The sequence below is a fragment of the Purpureocillium takamizusanense genome, chromosome 4, assembly GCF_022605165.1.
Source record: "Purpureocillium takamizusanense chromosome 4, complete sequence".
NCBI classification, from domain to species: Eukaryota; Fungi; Ascomycota; class Sordariomycetes; order Hypocreales; family Ophiocordycipitaceae; genus Purpureocillium; species Purpureocillium takamizusanense.
In genome coordinates this window covers 616,556-642,345 of record NC_063071.1, presented here as the reverse complement: position 1 = coordinate 642,345, position 25,790 = coordinate 616,556, and the positions used below count along the sequence as shown (strand labels likewise).

The 25,790-nt window shown below is 59.7% G+C and overlaps 6 protein-coding genes across 6 annotated transcripts; 3 read left to right on the top strand and 3 right to left on the bottom strand.

The window, feature by feature from the left end:
• Positions 1–1,945: 1,945 nt before the first annotated feature.
• Positions 1,946–4,825, top strand: JDV02_004845 (uncharacterized protein). The gene is made up of 4 exons (XM_047986088.1): positions 1,946–3,842; positions 3,978–4,218; positions 4,298–4,357; positions 4,436–4,825. The coding sequence occupies exons 1-4, from the start codon at positions 1,956–1,958 to the stop codon at positions 4,516–4,518; spliced, it is 2,271 nt and encodes a 756-aa protein (XP_047842068.1). The 5' UTR covers positions 1,946–1,955; the 3' UTR covers positions 4,519–4,825.
• A 3,140-nt stretch (positions 4,826–7,965) lies between these two features.
• Positions 7,966–10,659, top strand: JDV02_004844 (uncharacterized protein). Its single transcript, XM_047986087.1, has 4 exons — positions 7,966–8,611; positions 8,721–9,587; positions 9,644–9,766; positions 9,817–10,659. The coding sequence occupies exons 1-4, from the start codon at positions 8,379–8,381 to the stop codon at positions 10,385–10,387; spliced, it is 1,794 nt and encodes a 597-aa protein (XP_047842067.1). The 5' UTR covers positions 7,966–8,378; the 3' UTR covers positions 10,388–10,659.
• Positions 10,660–10,713: 54 nt separating this feature from the next.
• Positions 10,714–15,589, bottom strand: JDV02_004843 (uncharacterized protein; the record flags this gene model as incomplete). Its single annotated transcript, XM_047986086.1, has 11 exons — positions 10,714–11,439; positions 11,552–11,739; positions 11,840–11,955; positions 12,087–12,616; positions 12,733–12,908; positions 12,985–13,774; positions 13,860–14,006; positions 14,066–14,345; positions 14,410–15,066; positions 15,178–15,365; positions 15,428–15,589. 11 exons carry the CDS (start codon positions 15,587–15,589, stop codon positions 10,714–10,716), a joined length of 3,960 nt encoding a protein of 1,319 aa, XP_047842066.1.
• A 1,878-nt stretch (positions 15,590–17,467) lies between these two features.
• On the top strand, positions 17,468–18,550 carry JDV02_004842 (uncharacterized protein; the record flags this gene model as incomplete). The annotated part of the gene is made up of 1 exon (XM_047986085.1): positions 17,468–18,550. One exon carries the CDS (start codon positions 17,468–17,470, stop codon positions 18,548–18,550), a length of 1,083 nt encoding a protein of 360 aa, XP_047842065.1.
• Positions 18,551–18,735: 185 nt separating this feature from the next.
• On the bottom strand, positions 18,736–21,161 carry INDA1_3 (Amino-acid permease inda1). The gene is made up of 4 exons (XM_047986084.1): positions 20,611–21,161; positions 20,398–20,455; positions 19,184–20,304; positions 18,736–19,118 (listed from the first exon to the last, which is right to left on the bottom strand). Exons 1-4 carry the CDS (start codon positions 20,929–20,931, stop codon positions 18,861–18,863), a joined length of 1,758 nt encoding a protein of 585 aa, XP_047842064.1. The 5' UTR covers positions 20,932–21,161; the 3' UTR covers positions 18,736–18,860.
• A 3,466-nt stretch (positions 21,162–24,627) lies between these two features.
• Positions 24,628–25,653, bottom strand: JDV02_004840 (uncharacterized protein; the record flags this gene model as incomplete). Its single annotated transcript, XM_047986083.1, has 1 exon — positions 24,628–25,653. One exon carries the CDS (start codon positions 25,651–25,653, stop codon positions 24,754–24,756), a length of 900 nt encoding a protein of 299 aa, XP_047842063.1. The 3' UTR covers positions 24,628–24,753.
• Positions 25,654–25,790: the final 137 nt, after the last annotated feature.

Here is a 25,790-nt window from a genome sequence, read left to right as displayed (position 1 = left end):
AAGACTCACAGCGGTTGTCTCTCAACACCAATCATACAAACGGTTCCCGCCCTCCGCTCGCTGACACTGGAGACCAGGACGCGCATATGGCGACACTTTTACGAGGGTCCCCGCACTCACGGCATCGTATGTATCGGCTGTGACCAGGCCCCAGTGGGCTGGGCTACTTGGGTGCTCGGATCCACGCATTACTTTTCGGAGAAGAACAGGTTACCGCAAATGATGCGAGACGCCTGCCACGAAGCGTTCCGAGTCGACCACGAGATTGACGCGGAATCTCGATGGATAGCCCACATAACCAGGCCATATCTGCTTCAACTGCCCCTAGCTTACCGCGAGTCGGGTAATAACATGCTTTCCGGCTCGCAGGCTCGTGCCGCCATGGAACTTCTCGACAACAGGCGGCCGCTGGGGCGGCTGGAGTGTCGCATCGACCACGCCAGAGTCAGCTTCGACCATGACCTTTTTCGGTGCTTGGAGTCATCTGTGGGACATTCGTTTCCTTTTTGCGCAGCGGCCGAGATTTTATGGAACTCGTCCTGGAGCCGGGACTTGAAATACTTGGCGCTACCGTATAGCTGCCTTCACGACCCAACGAATGGCCTCTACCAGTGCTTGGCTCACTTACCGAACCTTGAGGCTGTGGTATTCGAGCCTGATTTCAATGACTACCAACGGGCCAACAAGAGCAGCGAAGATCGCGTCAACTCCACTCTGGCGATCGAACTGCGCAGTTTATTGCGCAAACACAAACTCAGGCTCGCGCCCCCCGGCTCAGAGCCATGTCATGTTTCAGTGTGCACGTGGTAGGGCATGACACAGGAACCGGGTCGTCTTTTGCCGACGGATAGAGGCCTGGAAAAGTCCTTTGAGGAAGCCTTGAAGGTTGCACTGAATGGGGGAAATCCGCGGGTGGAGATGTGGCTACAATCATTGAGGTGAAGCGTAGGAGCGGCCACACTAGAGGGCCAGCGATTTGTGCTTGGGGGTTTCTGAATGGCTATATGTAGCGAGTACTCCGCACATGCTTCGGAACTGGCACTTGAACACGACATGACCACACTTGAACATGCCAAATGCGTATGAAGCATCTCGTACTGCATCTTGACGCTGGTGTGCCGTTTGGCGCCATACAACTTCGTCTAGCATCACACTTTCCCTAGCGAACCTTTGCGGCGGGGAAGGCGACTTTGGGTGTTGATTGGCGTCGTTGCCGGGTGTTGGGGAAGGCGGTGGACTTAGTCATGTGATAGCTTTTATTAGAGGGATGGAGGGCTACGTAAGTAGTCGATGGACGCGGGGCTGGAACTGGCCTTAAAACAATCAACTCCTCACTTTGCATGCCCCAACGACAGCAAATAGTATTTACACAGGGCGCCTGTCCTTCAGCCTCGGGCTAGTTCGTTTCTTGACCTTGCAGCCCGCTGAGGATGTCCAATTAGCATGACGATTACAGGCACGTAACGGCCCGGAAACATTAGTCGATTGGTCGCCTACTGCTTTATTGTAACAATGTTCAAACCAACATGCAGCTGGGGGCCATAAAGCGACCCTTTCCCCTCACATCAGCAGCAGGCTCAACTACTACGAAGTACAGTATACGGAGTACCGTTAGTACGGTGTAACCCCAGCAATTCCATCACGCCTCGCCCGGGGACCGAGCCCTTGATGTCAGCGGCCTGGTTGGGCGCATCGGGTTGACACAGGTTACCGGGGTGAATTCCTTTTGGCCATAGGTAGGTAGCATGAATAACCCCGGACTCCTGCTGCGGCGGCGCGTGGACAGATTCTCACGACCCCTCATACGTTAGTAGTACTCAAAACTCGATGGTGTTTCGTCCCACAAGGATCACTGCACCGGGTGATCGACATTCGCGGTACATTTTTTTTGGTCTCAACTCTCATCCCTTTGGCATTCCGAGACGATAATCCTGCTTCCAGACGCCGGCTGAGCCATGGCTGACCCGCTGTCCTCATCCGTCTTGGATGAGCTCAACACGGCGGAAGCAAAGGCCCTGCACGAGATTACGCACAAACTCAGCTCCTGCGGCGTCGGCAAAATTGTCAACCTGCCCCAAATCATCGTCGTCGGCGAGCAGTCTGCCGGCAAGTCCTCTGTCCTCGAGGCCATTTCGCGCGTGCGCTTCCCGGTGCACAACGACATATGCACGAGGTTCGCCACGGAGCTCGTGCTCCGACAAGGGCGCCAGACGTGCGTGGACGTCAGCGTCTGCTTCGACGACAAGTCCAAGGCGCCAAAGGCGTTCCAGAAGACAGGTTTCAATGAGGATGACCTGCCTGACATCATCCAGGAGGCGAAAGCCTGCATGGGCATCGCCGCCAGCGGCAAGGACTTCTCCAGGGACGTGCTGCGCCTCGAGATTGAGGGCCCCAACATGTACCCGCTCACGTTGGTTGATCTCCCTGGCATCTTTCACGTTTCCACGGACCAGCAGTCCGAGCCGGGCAGGGAAACCGTCAACAAGATCGTCGAGAGCTACATGAAGAAGAAGAACAGCATCATCCTAGTCGTTATCCCAGCGAGCAACCAGCTCGCCAACAACTACGCCCTCAAGGTGGTCATGGAGGTCGACCCGAAGCGGGAGCGGACCCTTGGAGTCATAACCAAGCCCGACTGCACCCGGTCGGGCAGCTCAGAGGAGCGAAGGTACATCCAGCTGGCGAAGAACCAGGAGACTACCCATAGGCTCAAGCTCGGATGGCACGTACTGCGAAACAGGTCGGAAGACGAGGAGGACCTGAACGACCGCGATGCCGTCGAGGAGGCATTCTTCCAGGACTCGGCCTGGGGTTCAATCTTCCCTGAAGACCGCGGAATCGCGAACCTTCGCAAGAAGTTGAGCAAGGTCCTCTACAAGCACATCCGAGAGAACCTACACGGGGTCATCGACGACATCGAAGGTAAGCTGCGGGAGCGGCAGACGGAGTTGGGCCGACTTGGACGCCCCAGATCCAAGCCAGAGGAGATGAGATCGTTTCTCCTCACCATCGCGGGAGAGTTCCAGCGACTTGCGCGCGATGGCATCCACGGACAGTACAGCGACCCTTTCTTCGGAGATTTGGACGCCATGGAGAACAAGTTTCGCGCCCTATTGCGGAACCTCAATCGCGCATTCGACTTTGTCCTCACCACCAAGGGGTCCACGCTTGCCATTTCTCTGCTCGAAAACGGCGAGGACCTACCGCCGGTCGAGGCGCCAGAATTTCTCACGCCCTTCCTCGGAGCATACGCCTATGACTTCCCGGACCCGACGCCCGTCAGCAGACAGACCGTCAACAAGCAGCTCCGGCGACAGGCGGCATCCAACCAGGGCCGGGAGCTCCCAGGGCTGCCGAGCCAAGCGCTCGTCACGCAGCTGTTCCAGAAGCAGGCCCTGCCCTGGGGGGACATTGCCCGGACGCACGTCAGGCAGGTCACGCTCGTGGCCAAGGCGTTTGTCGACCAGCTGTTCCGCCACGTCATCGGCCCGCCGGACGCGAGCGCTACCACAGAGGCGATCCTGCGCGTCTGCGTCGACCGCTTCTTCGCAGAGAAAGAGAAGGCGCTGCGGGACAAGATGGACGAGCTCCTGCGCCCGTACGCGCGGGGCTACGCCATGCCCCTTGATTCCGAGTTCCACCGCGTGAGGCTCGAGAGGTCGAGGAGTCAGGTCGCCATGGCGGTGGGCAGGCTGCTCGACGCCCACGAGGACGTTACCAGTGCCCGCTGGAAGGACGCGGCGCGGGACACGGTCTCGAAAATCGTCATGGACGAAGAAGGCGCGCTGGGATCCGAGTTTGGGACAGAGGTCGTCATCGACATGATGGAGACGTATTACGAAGTAAGAATTCATCGTTTCCTCAAGCAGCAGCAGCAGCAGCAGCAGCAGCGCGTTCACGGCGGATGACCTAACGACCTTCATCATCGCCATGCGGCCACTTCGATCTACGCTAACCTCGTACGATTTCGATTGTAGATGTCGCTGCGCACGTTCACCGACAATGTCGTCAACCTAGCCATAGAAGGCTGTCTTGTCTGCGACATACCCGACATCCTGACGCCGACAAAGGTGGTCGGCATGACCGACGAAGAGCTCGAAGAGCTGGCGGCGGAGACTGACGACGCGCAGTCTCGCAGGGACCACCTCCAGGCCGAGCTTGACATTCTCCGCGAGGGTCTCGAGCAGTGTCGAAAGTACAAGCCGAGAGACTTTACCGGTAAGCTCAGCGGCTGGACTCTGGGGTCTAGAGAGCCAAATTATCTATTCTTGCGCTCACACTTGCTTTGTCTGTGTAGTAGTCCAATCGGCTCGCCCAGCGCCCGCTGCACCATCACTGCAGCTTGTTGCTACAGCCGGTACGTTTGCTTTCTCTTTTTTCGCAATGAGGGCACTGGGCGAGGATGCTAAAAAGTAGGGACAAAGGCGCCTCGCAGGTATGCAAGACAAACCTGCCGACTCGCAACGTGTCGACGACCCAGGATTCCTGGTCCTTTGGTGCAAGTCGGACACCTTCTGAGGAACGTCAAGCAAAGGCACCCAAAGAGCCAGCTCAGACCGAGAAGCCGGCGGCTTCAACTGAGTTATCCGGTTCGTTTGGCCCGAAACCCTTCGGCTCGAGCACCGCTCTGTCAGGCAGCCAGGCCGCGAATACCCCTTCCTCCGGTGGGTTTGGTTTCGGGCCCCCGCCTGCTTCTTCGGCTATGTCTCCTTTCGGTGATCCATCTGCTTCTTCTTCACCCAGGGTCCGGGTCCGCCTCCCGGCAGCCACGGCACCGCCACAACCACCAGGTGGTAGCCTCTTCGGGACCGGGGCTAACCTGGCGTCGTCGTCGTCGTCGTCGTCCAAGGGTAACTTGTCCGCGCCGCAGGGCGACGCATCGGGACTTTTCTCAAGCAACCCAAAACCCGGCGGCATGTTCTCCTCTGACCGCGCGAGCTCGTTCGGGGTTCAACCATCGGCGTCGTTTGGAGCGACATCGGCCGCCGCGCCCCCCGCGGGAAAGGCAACAACAACAACAACAACAAGTACTTCAGCGTTGCCTCCCACTGACGTAACGCCGGCCGAGACATCGTCAGTGTTCCACAAGCCTACATCTAGCAACAGCTGGTCAAAAGGTAATCGTTTTTGTGTGAATGATGATCGTTCGGAGAATTCTCTCACAGAGGTTGACTGGAATGTATAGGCTAATCATTGCTCTCAACGCAAGGCGTGTCGTACGGTCAGAGGGTTTCATCAAATCCTAGCTTCAGCCTCGCAGATGTCTACAAGAAGGTACGAGAAATACAGTTCGGGCGCATATCTCCATATGTATCGCCCAGTACGGGCTATGACGACGAGTATCAACACATATGTTTCTCCTTGACTTCGAGGTACGCCTCTTATTCGCCGGAAGAACTGAGAATGGCCAGGTACATGGGGAAGGAATAAATACACCAGCGTTTTGGTAGTTGTACTTGTAGCGGATGCTCACCCGGGTTGTATCTGCTACGCTGGGCTTCAATGTTATGCATAGGAGGAGCGACTCTCACTGCGAACGAGTTCAACCGTGACAGTTTGCACAGATCGTCTACAATTAAACTTTGTTGAAGTTGTGTATGTATATGTGCGCGAATTGGGGTTGTTCAATGTTGTAACATGGCAGCTGTCGAGGGTGTGGCCCCCTCCTGCTGTGAGGGAGCGGTATGCGGTCGCCCAGTCTTGTCCACGCAGAGCCAGGCTGCGACTCAGAATGGCTGCAATGTGGTGTGTGATTCATGTTGCGGCGCCGAGTTTCGGCCAGGTGCCTGCCGCATGTTCCAGGAAGAATGGCGAGAACCAGACCCTCTATGGCAGTGGTAGCATAGCCCAGGGCGGAGCCAGTCACCTCTTGGAGGGTCAACTAGGCCCGAGATGGGCCGATGTGTAATGGCGGTTGGCCGCAACGCTGAACTGTCTCCAAGCATATGTGGGCGGAAACCGGCTTGCTAGATGCTTGGCATCCGGATCTGATTAGATTTACGTGCAGGGCGGCACCCTTGACCTAGGACGAGCGCATCTGCCGAATCCAGCACGCCAACGACTGCTCCTCCTGGATCCAGCAGCTTGCTCAGTAACCCAGGGGGGGTTTGGTGCGCGGCAAACAAGCATTACACAAGGGCCTAAGACCTGCGACTACTCGATGAATGGCGACAAGTCACGCAGCTTGACGACGACTTGCCGCACCATTGACGAAAGTGAAGGATGCATTCCCGCTAATAAGAGCACTCTCCCCACGCCGAGAACACCCAAGACCTGGAACCAAGATGTGATGGGCGATGGCAGGCATTGGCATCGTATGGAACTACCATCGTCGGCCCCCAACACCCGAGTGGAGGAGGGCTGCACGCAGCTCCGGCGCGTGGCGTCAGGCTGGACCTGCTCGCTGCGGGTCACCAGGCGGCGTGAAATTCAAACTTGCAAGAATTCGCAGCGGCTATGAGCGTTGGGGAAGGAAAGGCGGAAAGGGCTGACGATACATCCGGGCGGCGCGCGTCAGGTTATTGATGAGCTCCAGGGCCATCCATGTCGGCGGTGGCGGCGTGCGGCAATTTCCACGTCGCCGGGATGCGAACACCTTGGACCTCTCTGAGGTTCTCGAGACAGGCATGTGGGGGGATTGCGGTGCGCACACGCAATGGACGCAGATGGCATTCGGGTAAATCGGAACCCAAGACTGGGCAGCGTCGCATTTTGGCAGGGTTTCTGCCGCGTGGAGGTGTTCCCTGGCCCTGACCTGCATCGCCAAGATGGGAAACCCACCGGCTGTATTCCCAGGTAGGGTAGCGTGTACTTCGTAGATGCTCTGGAATCAGCCATTGCCGCCATGGAAAATTCTTGGTGGCCGGCCAGGTGGTGCAGGGCTCCAGTCATCATCATCCCTTGTCGGGGGGGTGACAACAACGAGTCGAGGACCGGAAGGAGTCGAGCCAACACTGGCCGTCACGCTCATCAAAGAAGCCCGGAAGAAATCGCTGACGAGTCCTGTCGCGCGCGAAAAACCAGCCAGCCGCGGACCTGGTTTGCTGCTAGTACGGAGTTGTAGGTAGTAGCTCGTAAAAGAAACGAGTGGGTGTTGCAGGCTTTGGCGTCGTGTGGCGTCGAGTCCCGCACGCTTTCCCCACCTCCCAACGCCCCTCCTTATCAGATCATCTTGATCATCTGATAAAGTGAGGGAAAAAAAAGTTGTGACGGCCAGGCGGGAGGGTGTTCAGTGGTGGTTGGCCGGATGAGGGTCGTAGCATTTTTGCAGTTGGTCTGTGTGACGGGAGGTGGGCGGCGTAGATTGGGGGGGTTTGCCGGTTTGGTGTTTTGGAGAGATGCCGTGGGTTGATGATGAGCGTGATGGGAACTTGGGCAGGAGGTGCTGGGCGAGACCCATTACCGGGGGGTTCAGGCCATCCACAGCCCTAGAGACCCCGAACACGGGACGGCAGGGGAATAAATGCCCACCGAGGGGGCCGACGCAGGCCAAGAGATTGACGGGCAAGACACCCAGGCACCCGGACAGCAGCAACCTTGAAAGTCTTCGGGCAAGTGCCATTCACCGGCTACGCACCTTCCCTAGGTTTGTCTGGCCGCTTGTGCCTCAGGCGTCGTCGTCATTGTCATTGTCATTGTACCCGTCAGGTATCGTGCCCTCTTTCTTCCAACAGCCTCATTCATTCATTTCCATGGAGAGGCCGGATACAGAAACCCGCTCCTGTCGGGGACAACCCCTGCTCTCCCTGCACGCCAAAACCCACCACGACCCGGGCCTCAGCCATTGGCGACCTCATCGCCGCTCGTTGGCGTGCCCGCCGCGGTGGAGAATTGACAAACTGCTCGACCCTCCGTCATGGATAATGGACCATCGCGCCGGCCGCCCTTGAAGTCTCTGCTCGACCAACTGGGTAAAGCGACCCGAGGGCCCTGGCACGCCGCTCACACTCGATGCCGCCGCCACCTGGGCGGTTAAGCTGTTCGCGGCGTTAGCCGCTGCAGCCGTCCTGGTGGGTGGGTGAGTGAGCAATCCACAGGCGCCGGCTTGTGCGCAAGGAACTCGCCCGTCATCCGCTCCCGCCCACACAATGTCGCATCCGCCCGAGGTGCAGACAGGTAGCGTCGTCGCCGGTGGTCGTCCGGGCCTTTGCAAGAATTAAAAGGGTCCATGTCGCAGTCGCAGACATATTCCGGTGTCACCCGTCCGTTCACTTGGCTTCTCCCACGTCATTGTCATTGCGCTGGCCTTTGGCTCCTGTTCTGCGACAGCCTACGGCCGAGACGCCTGGTCTGGACAATCTACTGATTGATTAGATCGATTGATAATCTTGAGCCGAAGAACAACCAGAAAAAAAGCCTCTCCCGTCGCCGCCATCGCCATGGCCGCAGTCAACGGCCCCCCGCCGCATCTCGCGACGGAACAAAATCCGCAGCTCGTTACGGACCTGGAAAAGGATCGCATCAGAGATAGCCAGCAATATGCCGAAAAGGACCCCGAGAAAGATGGCAGCGAGTCGGACCCCGACTCCCAAGAGATGCAAGACGGTGTCAAGCGCGTCGAGGCCATCACTCAGGTCTGGTCGCGCACTGAACTCATCGCCATGTTCATCTTGTAAGTCTCGCTTCCTTCCCTTAAGGCACACACGACAGTGGATCAAATTGTCTGCTTCGTCCTGGCATGATTGCAGTCGAGCCCGGTGGACTGACGCAAAACGCCACAGCCTCTACCTCGTCACATTCGTCGACAACCTCCTTCAAAACGTCCAGGGCAACCTTGTCCCCTACGTCACATCTTCCTTCGCGCAGCATGCCCTGCTGTCCACAACTGGCGTCATCGCTACCATTGTGGGCGGCGTCTGCAATCTCACAATTGCCAAGATGATCGACATTTGGGGCCGCTGCGAGGGCTTCATCTGCATGGTGGTCCTAGTCGTCGTCGGCATGATCATGAAGGCTACCTGCAAGAACGTCGAGATGTACGCCGCCGCCCACACCATCTACTGGGTCGGCCACCTCGGTCTAGGATACGTCATCTCCATCATGCTTGCCGACATGACCACCCTGCGCAATCGTCTCATCCTCTTCGGCCTGCAGCAGACGCCCCTCATCGCCAGCACCTTTGCCGGCCCCGAGATTGCCAACCTGTTCTACACCAACGTCAACTACAACTGGGCTTTTGGCTCCTTCTGCATCATTCTCGTCGTGTTCTGCTTACCCATCGCCGTCGTCTTCGTCATCAGCAAGCGCAGGGCGGTTAAACAAGGCCTTTACCCCCCTCACGCCAGCGGTCGCACCAAGTGGGAGTCGTTCAAGTACTATTTCGTGCAGTTTGATGCCGTCGGCATGTTCCTCACCGTCGCCGGATGGTCCATCTTGCTCCTTCCCTTCAGCATTGCCACTTCGGCACCCAACGGCTGGAAGACGGGCTACATTATTGCCATGATCGTGCTCGGCGTAGTCCTCTTGGTCGCTTTCGGAATCTGGGAGAAGTACTTTGCGCCCGTCAGCTACTTCCCCTGGAAATACCTCAAAAACCGCACGATCCTGGGCGCATGCCTCGTCTATGCCTTCATGTTCATGAGCACCTTGTAATAAATCTCATCTCCGCCTTTTGGACCCAGGAATGCTAACATATTTGCCACAGTGCCTGGGACACGTACTACGGCTCTTACCTGCAGGCCGTCAATTTCCTCGACATTACGATTTCGGGCTATGTCCTCAACAGCTTCTCCCTCATGTCCGCCTTCATCAGCCCCTTTGTCGGACTGTACGTGAACGCTTCCTCCCTGATCGAAGAATCATGCTGACCGCACCTAGCTTCGTCCGCTACACGGGCGACTACAAGTGGCTTTCCATTGCTGGCGTCCCCTTCTCAATCCTGGGAACCGCCTTGCTTATCAAGTTTCGAACCCCCGACAGCGATGTCGGTGTACTGGTCATGTGCCAGCTGTTCAACGGTCTTGCCACTGGCATCTGGGCCATGACCGCCCAGTTGGCCATCATGGCCCAGGTACAACACCAGCAGATTGCTGTCGCCATTGCTATGTTTGGTCTTTTCGGCTCTATTGGTGCCTCCATCGGCCAAGCCATTGCAGGAGGCATCTGGACCAACATTCTGCCGGACAAGATCGCCGCGGCGCTTCCCTCCGACATGCAGGATCAGGTCGCGCAGCTCTATGGAAACCTGTCTGCCGTCGTGGAGGCACCCCGGGGAAGCCCCTCGCGCGAGGCTGTCATTGAGGGCTATGGCATCGTCCAGCGGTACATGGTCATTGCGGGTGCTTGCTTTATCCCGCTGTGTTTGGCCGCGCTGCTGCTCTGGAAGAATGTCAACGTCAAGAAGCTGGAGGCGGAGAAGGGTAAGCAGACCCGGGGCACCGTTTTCTAAGCGATTGGCATGCAGGGTCAGGCACTCGGAATCTAGCAGGCGAAAAGTAATACCATAATCTATCACTCGGCCTTGATGGCCAATATGTTTGGCATGTGCTCGTCAACAACTAGTCACGACTAATAGAAGAGCGAGGCATATAAACTGAGTGACGCTGAGTGTTGAAACACACCTGTTCTATTAAAGTAGCTGAACTGCAACTAATTGGCATGTAATGGAGAGAATAAGTACAGATATACCGTGGTTACAATACTTTTGCGACAATGGACGAGAACTAAGGCTTGACCCGCCCTGCCCTCGCCGCCTCGGTCCCATGTCTTTCCCTTCTAATCCAGATTCTGGGCCTCACACATCTTTCTATACATGCCGCCCAGGGCAATCAGCTCGGCATGCGTCCCCCGCTCGACGATCCTGCCGCCGTAGAAGACGCAGATGACGTCGGCGTCCTTGACGGTGGACAGGCGGTGCGCGACGGCGACGGTGACGCGGTCGCCCCTGGACGCGGCGTCGGCCAGGGCGGCCTGCACGACCTTTTCGCTCTCCGTGTCGAGCGCGCTGGTGGCCTCGTCGAGCAGCAGGACGCGGGGGTCGCGGATGAGCGCGCGCGCGATGGCGATGCGCTGCCGCTGGCCGCCCGACAGCTGGGTGCCGTTGGGGCCGGCGGCGGTGGCGAGCCCGTCGGGGAGGGAGGCGACGAAGTCCCATGCGTTGGCGGCGCGGAGGGCGGCTTCGATGGCGGCGTCGGAGACGGTGGTAGACGACGACGACGGTGAGGATGACGAAGGGGAGGCAGTGGATGACGGAGAGGAGGGACATGGATCGTCGACGCCGAGGGCTATGTTCTCGCGGATGGAACCCTGGAAGAGGGTCGGCTCCTGCTGGACGAGCGAGACGTCGCGTCGGTAGAGCCGCGGGTTGAGGACCGGGAGGGGGTCGCCGGCGATGCGGATGACGCCCGCGGAGGGGTCGTAGAAGCGCTCCAGCATGGCGACCATGGTGGACTTGCCGCAGCCGGACGCGCCGACGAGGGCGACGAACTGGCCGTTTTTGATCTGCGGGGTTCACTTGGAGTCAGACGTGCATACACACAGACACACAGAGAGAGATAGAACGAGAGGAAAAAGGGGTTGCCATCACTGCCCCATCCATGGCAGAGCAACTAACCTCCAAGTCGACGCCCTTGAGGACCGTCGCCTCGGGACGCAGCGGGTACGAGAACCGCACGTGCTCCAGGCCGATGGAGCCTCCCGTCCCGGGCGTGTTGTCGCGGTTCTCCGGAGTTTCCTGCACAGTCGGCTGGAGCGCGTGGAGCCAGAAGATGTAGTTGGCGGCGTTTTTGCCCTTGGTCATGCCTGGAGGAGGGGGAACGAGGACTCGACGTCAGTGAGAGACTTCCCGCGGATCGCGGTGTGTGTAGAGAGAGAGCGCATCATGCATAGTATGTAAACGTACTGGTTGAGAACTGAAAAATCTGCGAGGTGGCCTGCCCGGAGAAGAAGACGGCCATGAACGTGACGAAGAATTGGTACATGGTGATTTCGTTGAACGACACCAGGCGACAGCCGTACCTGGAGCGGAACAGCAGCAGCAGTGTCAGTCAGCACATTGATGTTGCGGGTGTTCGCGCAGTGGGAATTAAAACATGGCGAGAAACGGACTGGAGTAACAGGTCGAAGAGAGAAAGACGCGTGCGACGCACCAGAAGCCCAACGCCAGGAACCCATACTCGAGGGACTGCGTGAGCGCGAACCACACCATCATGGCGCACAGCGGCCTCAGCGACCCCTTCACCGCGCCGTCCAGCTCGGCCGTGTAGCGCCTCAGCACCGACCCCTCGATGGCGAGCGACGAGACGGTGCGAATCGCCGTCACCGCCTCGGACGCGAGGGCCGAGGCCTCGGCGTGGCGCGCGGCGACGTCGCGGTCGAGGCGCACGTCGAAGCGGATCTTGAGCCACCCGGCGGCGAGCATGGGCGGCAGCCCCGCCAGCACGACCACGAGGCCGAGCTTCCAGCTGTGCGCGATGCCGAGGACGCTGCACACGGCCACGTTGAGCGCCGAGATGAGGATGAGCGCCACGTTGAAGCCCATGAGCTCGAGGATGGCCTGCGGGTTCTCGTCGAGCCGGCTGGACAGCGCGCCCGTGTTGTTCTCGGGCCGGTCGAAGAACTGCAGGTCCTGCCGGAGCATGTCGTCGAGGCTCTGCCTGCGGAACTTGTGAGAGAGGGTCTGCGCGCTGCTGTTAGCCCCGTCTAACTCTTATGTTGTCGGTTTGAGAGGTAGTGCTAGTGATCCATGATGAGTGGTATAAATAGGGAAAGAAAGGGGGGGGATAATAAACGCACTTGAGCTACCGTGTTGGTCGAGTAGCCCATGGTAAAGTAAAAGAGGAAGCACCCCGCGGCAAGGACGATGAACATGGCGGCGAAGAAGTTTCCCTTGTCGACCATGGCTGCGCCGGTGAGGGTAAAGACGTCGGTCATGTTGGCCAGGAGGATGGCCTGGCCAGGGATCGCAGCACCTAGATTGATGGGACACTTGTGTCAGGGGGGGCTGTCGTTCCAAGAGGCATCGCAGCAAGTCCGGTGGTCACTTACACGACCCGAGGCAGGCGAGCAAGACAAAAAAGTACGTCACCCGCAGCTCCGGTGCATCCCGGACGAGGCGCACAATGACAGACAAGAGGCCGAGATGTCTGTGGCGCTCGTAGTCGTCGCGGTCTTTCTGCGTCTGCATGCGCTCCCGCTCAGCCGTCGCATACCGCGTGAGCGTCTTGCCCAGCGCCGCCTTGTCGTCGTCCCCCTCGGCCTGCGCGACCGCCGCCTCCGCCGCCGCCTTCTCCTCCTCCTCATCGGTGTCCTCGACGACGCCCGACGCCGCCGAGACGAGCAGGTTCTGCACGCGGACGAGCTGCGCGTAGACGCCGCCCGCCGCGACGAGGTCCGCGTGGGCGCCCTGCTCGACGATGCGGCCCCCCTTGCTCATGACGACGATGTTGTGCGCCCGCTTGATGGTCGCGAGCTTGTGCGCGATGACGAGGGTGGTGCGCCCCTCGGCGGCCCGGTCGAGCGCCTGCTGGACGATGCCCTCGGCGTGCGGGTCGAGCGCGCTGGTGGCCTCGTCGAGGAGGAGCACCTTGGGTTCCGAGACGACGCTGCGGGCGATGGCGACGCGCTGCTTCTGCCCGCCCGAGAGGAGGCCGCCGCGCTGGCCGATGTCGGTGTCGTACCCGTCGGGCAGCTCGGTGATGAAGTCGTGCGCGTACGCCGTCTTGGCCGCCTCGACGACGAGGGCCATTTGCTCGTCCTTGGAGGCGCTCTCCCATTTCGTGCCGACCAGTCCGTGGGCGATGTTGTCAAACACTGAGCCGCGGAACAAGATGGGTTCCTGGGCGGGTTAGACGAGGGTCAGGCCCTGTGGCGTTGAGGAGGAGGGAGAGGGAGAGAAGAAGGGAGAAGAGAAGGTCGCCTACCTGTTGCACCAAGCGCACATGTTTCCGGAGCCAGTTGAGGTTCAACTTGTCAATCGGGCGGCCGTCTAGTTTGATCGTGCCCGAGGTCGGCTCGTACCATCGCTCGATGAGCCCGACAATGGTGCTCTTGCCCGAGCCGCTGTGGCCCTAACGCAGGGTGTAAGTCTAGCTCCGAGATGGAAAGACCCGAATCGAATCCCACTTACTACGAGAGCGGTCACCTTGCCCGCCGGCACCTTGAGGGAAAACCCATCGAGGACGGTGGTGTTGGGACGCGAGGGGTACGCAAAGCTGACATCTTCAAGCTCCAGCTCGCCTATCGTCTCGGCGGGCTGCTCGCCGGACGGGTCCAGGGGGTCGATGGCGGATTTCCGATCGATCAGGCTGAAGAGTTGGGCGGCGGCGGAGGCAGCCCTCGCGAACTCGATGGAATACGGAGCGAGCAGGGTGAGGCTGATGGCGCCGATGACCACAGATAGCAAGACGCTGCGATCCCCAAGGTGGTTAGTCTTTGGGATTCAATGCACAACCAGTATGCGAAAAGACCAACGTAAAAATCTCTCCTGACGACCCAATGTCGCCCCGGGCGAGCATATGGATGCCCTGCCAGAACGCGAGACCAAAGCCCAGATAGATGATGGTGTACTCGGCCGAGAACAATATGCCAAACAGCAGCGAGATCTTGCTGCCCACGGCATGCGCCTCGACCAGGTACGTGTCGAACCTGGCCACGAGCCTCGCGCGCATGCCGAAAGCATGCACGGTCCTCGCGCTAGACAAGACGCCCTCGGCGAAAGCATTCGCCCTGGCGTAAATGTCGAGAATCTTGGTCTCGTGGCCGGCCTCGATGGTGCCGGTGATGGCCATGACGATGATGGTCGCGGGGGCGATGCACAGCGTGATGAGCGTCAGCTTCCAGTTGGTGGCGAAGGCGACGGCGAAGGCGGTGACGAAGGCCGACAGGCCCTGGAAGGTGAGGCCGAGCTTCTCGGCGATGCCGCCCTGGATCAGGCGCCCGCTCGAGGCGGCCTGCGTGGCGATGGAGCCGCCCTGCCCGAGGTCGTAGTAGGCGGCCTCCTGGCGGAGCGCGGCGCCGAGGTAGGCGTGGCGGATGTTGCGCACGATGCGGTAGGCGTTGTAGTTGAGGAGGACGTTGTACAGGTAGGCCAGGACGAACCGGCCGATGCCGAGGTAAACAAAGTACAAGCTACGTGTCGTTGCCATGGTCAGTCATTATCAGTGATGTTTGGGCTGAGCTGGGCTGGAAGCTCGGCGGCACTGGGTGTTCCAAGATTCAAGGTCATGCCAGATCACATACGCAAGTTCTGCGGCCTCGCGGCGAAAGTCGCTCCCCGACGACTTTTGCGAAGCGTAGTCCGTAATGATGGTCACAAAGCGCCCAAAGATGAGGTTCTGGAGCGCGATGCCGGCGCCCGAGGCGATGGCTGCGACGATGGATATGGCGAAGAAGGCGTACTCGAGCTTGCCGGCGTACGAGAATATTCTCTGCAGCAACAACCCGTCAGAGTTGGTGTCTTTGAGCGCTGGGCTGTCAGAGGGTTACATACCCAGTATGCGTTGCCAGAGTCGCCTTCTTTGCCTTCGGGCTTGGTTTCATCCTGCTGCTGCTGCTGCTGCACAGCGATGTCTATGCCCGACGCCGGCTTCTCGGAGTTGGCCTGGGAAGAGTCCTGGGCCGCGGCGGGCCCGGGCTCTTCTGGGTGGCCCATCGTGAACGTTTCAACTCGCGACCGCGATATTGGTTTTGGCGACTGGTGGTAGCAGGTTACTCTTGCGCACGGTTACGGTTGATGCAATCCAGTCCGATCTCGAAGATGGCGGGCCGGGATGCTGTGCTATCAGACAAAGCCTCGTCGCTGGAGCAAAGGGCAACAAGACCAACGGCCCGGTTTATAGATGTGCGTGTGAGCACCGCATCCTGGTGACGGTGGACTTGTGTGCGTGCAGAGCATTCACGGCACCCTCAAATGCGCGCGTTGAGCTGGGTGCTGCGAGCGTGAAAAACTAAACAAACAGAGGGAAAGGTAGGTAGTCCTGCCCGTGCTACGGCCTGTCGTTGCTAGCACAGGTTCGCCAAGACGAACTACACACACCGTGCTGGTAGTGCCAGCAGGACCAAAGGGTCACGAAATGAGGTAGTCAGTCCTGGACGAGCTTCAGGGGCGCAGCAGCTGGTGATGGTGCGGCAGATGATGTTCACGGGCGATGGTGCGATTTGAGGCGGTAGGGGGTTAGTGCTTTCGGCATGGCGATGCTTGACGCTCAACCGGGTCATCATTCTGATCCTCCCTCACAATGGCCGACAGCCGTTGAAAACAAAGAACGGGCAACCAACAGCTGCCAAGCACAGCTGAAGCGATTGCCTGGCAAGCGTTGGGCGGCGTGAATCATGGGGACCCACGGGCTGAGCGAGCAGTTTCTGGGGGGAAGGCGTCGAACCTTGTCCCCCGAAGGCGTTGTTTGATGGTAGTAGGACTGCGATTACTGTAGTTCATACAGTGCCTCCCACATGCCAGACCGCGAGTGACAGCTGCCAAGCATGGGCTATCTCACGCCACCCACCACACGGCCGCGCGCACCGTCGCGTCCAGTCGTGAACCGGGGAGGGGGCCTCGACCGGCGAGCCGTATTTCGTACCGAATACGATCCTAACCGGAGTAGGTGTCCTGCACGCATTTGATCCACGCCAAAGGGACGCTGCATCACCGCAATGGTGGGTCATCGCAGGTTGCGTACCATGATTGAAGTTCGAGGTTGAGCAGAAAATAAGGCTTCAATAGCTGCTGGTGGTTTCAGAGGCCCGGCGGCGACGATCCGTCCGCCTCACTTTACTTTTCGGCACAGACCAAAGTCCGAGCCGTTCATTGTAAATGGAGCCTTGACTCCTTGCCGGGTCGAGAACGCCCCCAAAGAGTTCCAAGTCCTTGGGCTGTCATCGTGCACGGGTGCAAGGGCCCACGGGACAAGGGGGGAGCGCGGACTCGAATGATTGCCGAGCTCCGCACGGGGTGAGAAGTCTAAATTTCCTTCTCGCTGTGCTGCTGCCCATTTGATCAGACGCCAAGGAGGCTGTTGGCTCTCCACTAGTAAGTTTTTTAAGCTTAAATTCATGATTGAGGCTCAACCCGTAGAAGCCCCCACCAACAACCAGACCGGGCTTTGACGATGGCTTCCTCTGGCATCATCTTTCATCACCCTGGCCACTTTCCAATGAGTACACTGATTTCTGAAAATAAAAAATAAAAATCGTCTAGCTCAAACCTGCTCTTTTCTCTCTTTGACTGCTCAACGTCCCGCGAAGCTGCAGCCGCCATGTGATGCGAATGTCAACGGCGACTGGGGCCGACGACGCGAGGCCAGCGTCATACGTAGTGCAAAACATAATGAGAACAGAGTTTACGCAGAGCACAACTTAGCATCACGAACGTCATAAATTACTCGTCTGCGCATGTTTACTGATTTGGAAAGAAGCTCAGAGTATTTAACGCCTGCAGCGGGCACCGTCCCCCAAAACATGAACCAGCACAGGACATCAATCTGGATCACCGAACGACCGAATAAATCTTGAGCACACGCAAGAGCGCACAATGAAGGAAGTCATCGCAGACGCAGTTTCGCGAGGCTGGCCGCCCACGGCACCCGCAGGCCATCATGTCGCACCGCGTTTCAACCACATCGACCGCCCGTACGGCAGCTATCAACGACAGGCCGAGAGCCTCTTCGAAAAGCCCGCCCGCCGGCTCTCGAGGCTCCAACAGGCGCGCTTGGACGACCGACAGAGGGAAGCCGTCGTGGAAGAGCTGCGCGACGTCATGGTGCGGGCCGTGTACGGCAGCAACACGATTCAGGGCGCCGGGCTGAGCTGGCACGCCACCGACGTCCTCTGCCGAAAGGTCTTTGCCGACACCGACGACACCTCGCGCATCATCACCGAGTCGGACGAGGCCTTCCAAGACGTCATCGTCGAGATGCGCCGCCTGCAGCCCAGCCTCATCATCCGCCCCGTCGACGTGGCCCTCCGCGCGCGCAACGACATTGTCCAGCACGCCAGGGCCTACCAGCACATCCTGCGCGAGTTCGTCGTCAACAAGCGGGACCTCACCGAGGGGCTCATCAAGGACACGCACCGCATCCTGAACCGAGGGGCCTCCGTCCGCGACAAGGGCTGGGACTACCTCCCGCAGGGGGCCTACGGCGGCGCCTACCGGACCGCCATCCTAGCCGCCAGCAACATCCACATGCCCCTGGCCGCATGCGTGCCTGACAGAATGCAGCAGCTGTGCCTCGCGGTGCGAGTCGACGTCGCAATGGCGGAGCAGGGCAAGTCCGGCGATCCCTTCTCCATGGCGGCAAAGCATTCGTTGCGGCTGGCGCACATCCAGCCCTTTTATCACGACAACATGAGACTGAGTCGCATCATCCTCAACGCCATACTCTGTCGGTTCGCGGGCGTCATGTTGCCCCTCGGTGAGGATGAGAGGGCCCAGCGCGAGTACCTGGACGCCAAGAGCCGCTCGAGCCATGACTCTATGGACCACGGAGATTACGCCATGTTTGTGCTGAAGCACGCGGCCCAGAGCCTGCGCGAGATGAAGAAGAAGATTGCGGGTAAGGGCAAGGCCAACACAGGCGGCGAGGTTGTGGTGAAAGCATACAGTGTATCCCAGTGAGGACAGGATAGCCGACTGGAACTGGCTGCCCTGCTGCCAATACAGGGTGCATGTACGAATATAGTATACGTGTAACAACTCATGTAAGATAGGATGCAGAGCATTACTACACGACCGGCGCGCGTGGACCACGACTCTTTTGACTGGTGTGTAACGTGGTTTGTATGGCGAAGAATTAATACCGCGGGCCGTTCGCACAAAGTCTTCCCGTCAAGGAACATGGAGTGCGATATGAACAGTGGTCTTATGGCTCTAACGCTTGGTATATCGCTACTGCATGACCAACCCCCACGGTCAAACGCTGATTTCATCAGAACAACTTGTTCAGCCACCTCCTCCACGTCGGAAGGCTCTTGACGTGCTCTCTGTAAGCGCGGATCTGATCCCAATCCAGTTCGCGACGACCGGTGTCGACGTCGATCTGGTCGAGGCGCAGCCAGCCCGTCCTCTTCCAGACAAAGCCAAAGATCCAGAAGGCGATGACGATGGGGAAGGCGAGGTACGACTTGAAGAAGCCCTCGGCGTTGTTGACGCCGGTCTTGCCCGGGGGAGCGATGGCGGTGAAGAACTGCGCGCGGTCAGCACTTGGTCAAGTCTTTTCTTAGTCCAGGGGGGGTCAGAGTCAAGGCGTACCTGGGCGGCGAGGACGACGACACATAGAGCCAGACCGATCCAGGACCCCCACACGCCGAATATGGCATGGAAGGGAATCTCCTCGAGGGAGTGGCCGTGATGCTTCCACGCGGCACGGAACCGGATGTGAGCCAGGCAAATGGCGCCCCACGAAAACAAAATGGCAAGGCCGGAGAGAGCCTGCAGCCAATCGAACACAACGGGACCCGACGCGCTGAGGTTGATGTACGCAAGGGGCCCCGTGCAGATCAGGACCAGCACCGAGAACAGCGGCCGGCCGGAGCGATCGATGTAGGTGAAGATCTTGGGCGCGTAGCCCTGCTGCGCGAGCGCGGTCAAGGTGCGCGACCCCCCGAAGACGGCAGACACGCCGATGGAGAGCACCGAGATGAGGATGATGACGTTCATGAAGTGGTCCAGGCCGTCCAGGCCGGCGTACTTGCCTATGAGCACCCACGGCGAGGCCTTGACATCGGTAAACGCCTGGTCCGAGAGCAGACGCGGGTCGTCGGCCGGGACGAGCAGGCCGACGAAGAAGAGCCCCAGCACGTAGAACAAGACGACGCGCCAAAACACCTGCTTGATGGCGCCGGGGAGCGAGCGGACCGGGTTGCTCGTCTCCGCGGCGGCCAGCCCCACGAGCTCCGTGCCGGTAAAGGAAAACGCCGCGGTGACGAAGACGGCGCAGAAGCCGCGGAACCCGTTACGGAAGGCCCCCGGGTCGTACCAGTACCGCGCGCCCCAGTATTCGTTGTATCGACCGCGGTCCGGCCCGCCGCCGAGCACGAGGACCAGGGCGATGATCATGAAGATGACGGTGGCGAAGAGTTTCAGTGTCGAGGCCCAGAACTCCTCCTCCGCGAAGCCGATGGCGCCAAAGATGTTGACGACGATGACGGCGACGAGGAAGATGGTGATCCACACGGCCACGCTCGTCTCCTGGTCCCAGTACTGGATGACGAGGGAGCACACCGTTAGTTCCAGCGGCAGCACGACGCTCCATAGGAATAGGTAGTTCCAGCCGACGGCGAAGCCGAACGAGGGATCGATGAACCGGGTTGCGTAGGTGTAGAAGCCGCCAGAGATGGGGTACATGATGGCCAGCTCGCCCAGGGCGAAGACTGCAACACGGCACGAAAACACACGCGCTCGATTAGCAACATGCACGGTGTACGGGGCCCCGGGACAGACAACCACTCGGGAATAGCACGTACCGACGTTGAAGACCATGAAGCCGACAATGCAGAAGCACAGGAGGACAGAAGCGGGACCCTACACAACGAGAACGGTGGTGTCAGTCACACACACACATCCACTTACACAACAACACATGCAGCCCTGCCAGTGCAGTGCAGCCAGCCAGCCCGCCAACGCAGCGTCGCATTTCTCACACAGCACTGCCCCCCCAGGAACCGGACCGCACTTACACCCTTGTTCAGAGCACCGCCCGAGCCGACAAAGAAGCCCGCGCCGATGGAGCCCCCGATGGCAATCATGTGCAGGTGGCGCGTCTTCATGGCGCGGTCGAGCTCGACGATGCCGCGGCCGTAGTGCCTCGGCTGGAAGGACTTGAGGTTGAGGCCGCTGCGCGTCCAAAAGTCCTCGTCCTGAAAGGTCGCGGCGAAGGCCTCGCCCTGGACGACCTTGTTGTCGGCGGCGTCGGACTCGTGGACGGGCAGGACCTTTTCGGCCGTCCCGAGCGCGCCCGGTGCGCCCCCCGAGGGGACGGAACTGCCCTTGTCGGACATGTCCCTTTTTGCGTCTCTCTGCGTGTTGTTGTTTGTGCTGCTGGGGTGCGTAAGGAGTCTTCAAGGACTGAGGGGGGTCCGAGGCGTCGGTCAACACTGGTGATTGTCACTCAGTGATTGATGATCGACGATCGATAAAGGGGGGATTACTAGTAAAAACGAAAGGAATCCACAGACCCAGTCCAGGACCTAACACGAAAAACCCGGGGAAAAGAGCATGAGGATTGGGGCGGCGGCATCGACGTGTATTATACTCGCGCGCCCGCCCCTGTGCTGCCTGGGCTCTACTAACATGGACAGACAGTCCGCACCCGATCTCGGGGAGCGCGCCCCATATCGCAACGGGTCCGGCCCCCGTTAGCGAGGAGGGTCGCCTCGAGGCAAATGGAGCTGGGGATTAAGCTCGTGTGGAGTCTACTACTCCATGCAACGAGGCCGCCCCTTGTTCTTGCGTGGGATCCCCCGGGGGATGTGCTCCATGAGTCAGAGCGAGCGGTGGGCTCACTTTGGGGCATTCGTACGTACTAGCTGGCTAGTATTCCTGGTACTAGTAGGAAACAACGAGCGAGCTGGGGAAATGTGGGAGCGGAACCGTTGTGGGCAGCGATCCATAACACTAGGCCGTCGCCAGCACGGCGCTGCTGGGTCGTACCACATAAACCGTCCGGGATGGGATGGGATGCTCGTGAAAGTCTGGTGGGTGCACTGGAAGGCAAGTAAGCTTGGATTTTGTCTCAACACCAGACCGGCCGCTACTTGCTGCTAGCGAGATCCATCCGGCCAAGGATAACAAAAGCAAGGCAGAGGGGCGTCACGGGAGGAAACTGTGCCGCGAGCCCCGTCACGGTGAAGAGGTTTGCGCGTTGTGCTGCTGCTTGGTCATGGTGAATGTCACGGGCCGTTGCGTCTCGTCCGGCGTCAAGTTTGGCACGACATGCCATAGGGCGCGGCGGCGACAGGGTGATGAGGCCTGTGACTGGTGATGCCGGGGCCGCCATTTAGGTAATAGTTTCCAGAAGAACGGATGGAAACGAGGCCACAGGGAGCGCCCAGCCGTGCAGCCTTTTCACGGTACTACAGAGAATTCCAGAAGGCGTCGGGCGGGTGTAGTAGTAGTTGCGACAGGGTCTGGTGTGTGGTCTGATCTGGTGCGACTCCATCACCGTTTCGCGACATCAACGGTCGTTCAATATTCCTTTTCGACTTGTACTCTTTCGTACATGGCACTTCTTGTGCAGTCTAGGTATTAGCTCTGCGCGTTTCGTAACAACATGCCCTTTCTTGGCCTTTTTCTTCTTCTTTGGCCCTGGCTTTTCGTGTTTTGGGGAGTTGACGTCGGGAGTGCTCTCCGGCTAACAACCTGTTCGGGCATGGCGGCGCGGCTACGACGCCTCCTCACGGCAGCTGGGAGATGGGCACCACCCAAGGCATCGCCTCCAGTTGAGGATGGGGGGATGACGGGGGCGCGGAACTGGACGATTGGGCAAGTCTGAGTACCTGGCCTGGGTAGTAGCTACATAGCCACTATGACCAACCTGAAGGCGAAGCAAGCCGGCGTGTCCCAATCCGTCCTCGTCCTCGGCAATATTTTGAACCTTGATGCGCCGTGTCCAGGGAAGGGGGGTTGACACCACCACCACCACCATTACCGTCCGTTGCCGCTGCCGCTGCCGGGCCCCCTGGGAGTCTGGTGGTGGCTTGCTTATGAATCCTGCAAGCCATTGCGCACAGAGTCAGAGGGCGGCATGGCGGCATGGCGGTCCGCCGCACACCATCACCCACCACCATCGGGAGAGAAGACTTCTAGAAGGTCAGGGGGCTTGATCTGGCAAAACGCCAACGCCCTTCGGATGCCATCCTGGCCAGAAGTGGCTGACAGGCTCGATTGCGTGACGAGGCAAGCAAGCGACACACGTCGTCGTCGTTCACTCGACTGGTATCGCATCAGTTTGCTTGCGTGAAGATGCACCTGCAGCATCAGATGCCAGGTTGTAGTAGCAAAAAGTCCCCCCCCCAGAGCCCGTTCCGGTTCGGAGCCCGCCGTGGGTAACTCGAGTCAGGCAAAGAGCGCCGTAGAAGTCCCACATGGGACAATGCATGCAACGCCAGGCTGATGATGGAGACCCTCCCTCCCTCCCTTGCCTCTCCAACTAACTAGTAGTTACTAATCCCGGTGAAGAAACGAAGTGGATCACTCAACTCACGGCTCACGAGCGACTTTGTTGGCGATGCAGATGGCTGGCTGCGTCGGATCCGTCCCGCGGGACTGGAGGCAGGCAAACAGGTCAGGTCAGGTCAGGTCAGGTCAGGTCAAGGGGGGGGGTAATACTTGTACAAAACGACATACTTCGTACACATGTGCTGTTGCTGCTGCTGGGCGTCGACTGGACGGGAGCCAAACGACACGAAGGCGCGGCCGGCAGCCAAGCGTGGGACCAGACATCTACCACGGAATTGGATTGACCTCGGGCGCGCGTCCAGACGCATGTTCGGTGGCTACCTGATCGATCCATCATGGCTGTGAGACCTTGGGCTCGCGGAGAGCGCGTCTGGTTGCGTTCCGGCGAGCGGATCCTCAGCACCTTGGCCTGCCCAGGGACGGGCGTCCCGTTTGGCTCGTGTTTTTTCTTCTCCTCTTCTTTCGCCAACGGCGATGCCCACATCATGCCCACATCTCCGCATCCGTTCCCCGACTGGAGCTGCTGGGGGTGGATTCATGTTTTTGAGGTGTGGGCTCCCTCCTTCCAGCCCAGTCCTCTCCTCAGTCTCCAGTCTCCGCCCCCCACGCCCGTGGATTCGTCCTCCTCGTCAGCGTCCCCGTCGATGGATCTCGTACGACGGGTCTGTGGCGGGTAGCCAGGACGGACAGCTCGGGGCCCCGCGGGACGACCAAGTTTTGCGTTTGGCGCGAATGTGCGTACGTACGTAGTTGAGTCTTGGTCCCACGGCCAGGGATCGCGCCGCTGCCTCCCCTCCCCCCGTGCTCAGCGGGGTGACGGCCTAGTAGCAGTGCTCCATTGCGGAATGGTCGCGGGGGCGGCTGTTTACGGTTGATGGGAGGGGAGAAGTATGCCCCCCCCCCCCCGCCGGACGGACGAAGGCAGGGGATGTCGAGGGTCATGGTCTGTAATACCGAAGAGCACGCAACATGCGACTTGTCACCCGGCTTCAGGGGGGCTAGATGGGTAAGCTCGGATGGTCTCCGACGTTCCCATCATCGTATCATCAGCATCAGACGTCCCGTGCCGCGAAATACGCTGGAACCCCGAGGCACCGACATGTGTTGGCCGTGATGAACGATGAGCAAAAGGGCCCATGCTGCACGTACCAAGTTAATCCCGCGAGGGCGGCACCCTGAATCTTGCTTGCCGTTTATGCGATGCGACTCCTTGGTTTCCATCGCGTCTTGGCTCTTTATGCGGCCGAGTGCAGTGCAGCCGCCGCCGAAGGAGGAGCCGCCCAACCCGCCACGTGTTGTTGGGTCACTGTTCCAATATAAGACAGACACGACCGCATCACGGCGCACGACGGAAAGCAATCAAGGTTATTATCGTCACGGCGGGCGATGAAACCAATTCAAGGCACGGACGCTGGTATGGGGTCCATCTCTGGGACGAAGCATGAGAAAGACAAAAGAAGGTATTCATGCAAAAGAAATAGCACTCATTATCTTATACACACAACGCGGGCGTCGTCTTCATATATTACGCGCATATAGTACCTCGTAGATGGTTATCTACGCGATGTACACGAAACGCCAACAATTTCACCCCCTCACTTTCCCAATCCATCTCAACGGGTCCAATACTCCAATGCCCCCTATCAAATGGTCGGCATCCCTCCGGCATCCACGAGGATGCCCTTGGCCGCCCTCGCCGCCGCCGCCATGGCCACCCTGAACAGCGTCGGACCGATGCTGATCCTCGCGACGCCCAGCTCGCCCAGCTCCTTGACCGTCGGCCCGCCCGCGTACGCCGACAGCAGGACGGCCACGCGCCCGTCCAGCGCCTCGACGAGCGCCCGCACGCTCTCGCGGCTCAGCCCGCCCCTCGGCCCGCCCCAGTAGAAGACGGTCGTGGCGCCGGCCTCGAGGAACGCCTTGCCGCGGGCGATAGCCTCGCGCAGTCGCGTCTCGTCGTCGAGCCTCGCCGTCGTTGCCCTCCCGTTCGTCCCGTCATCGTCGTCTAGGCAAAAGACGTCGCACCGCGCGTTGAGCACAAAGTCCGGACACCCCGCCTCCGCCGCGGCCTTGAGCGCGCCGCGCAGCCGCCGGACCTGCTCGTCGACGGGGTACAGCGAGCCGGCGATGCCGCGGCCGAAGCCCGCCGCGGGGATGCTGTCCTCGATGTTGGCGCCCGACGCGCCCGCGCGCACCGCCGCCGCCACCACCTCGTCGATGCGCGCGCCGTAGCCGTCCTGCAGGTCGCAGCTCAGCGGCAGGCCGGCCGCGCGGGCGACGGGCGCGACGCGCGAGATGGCCGCCAGGTTCTGCTCCCAGGTGAGGTCCTCGTCGGCGAGGCCCTCGCTGGCGGCGATGGCCCACGACGCCGTAGCGATGGCCGTGACGGGCTTGCTGCCGCTGCCGCTGCTGGCGTCGTTGTTGAGCGACAGCACCGTGTTGAGGGAGGCGACGTCCCAAACGTTGGTCAGGACGACGGGCGACTTGGGCACGTGCAGCGCCTTGAGGGCCTTGGCCGCGTCGTTGACGGTTGTGGAAGCCATTGTTCGACTGCTGCGCGAAGCCCGACTAGAGTCTGGTTCTTTTGTTGAAGTGATGTGTAAAGGTCCGCTCTCGTGCTCTCAAATGCTGATCTTGACGGCTGCTATGTCTCGTCTCGTATGAATTCCGGCGACTGCTG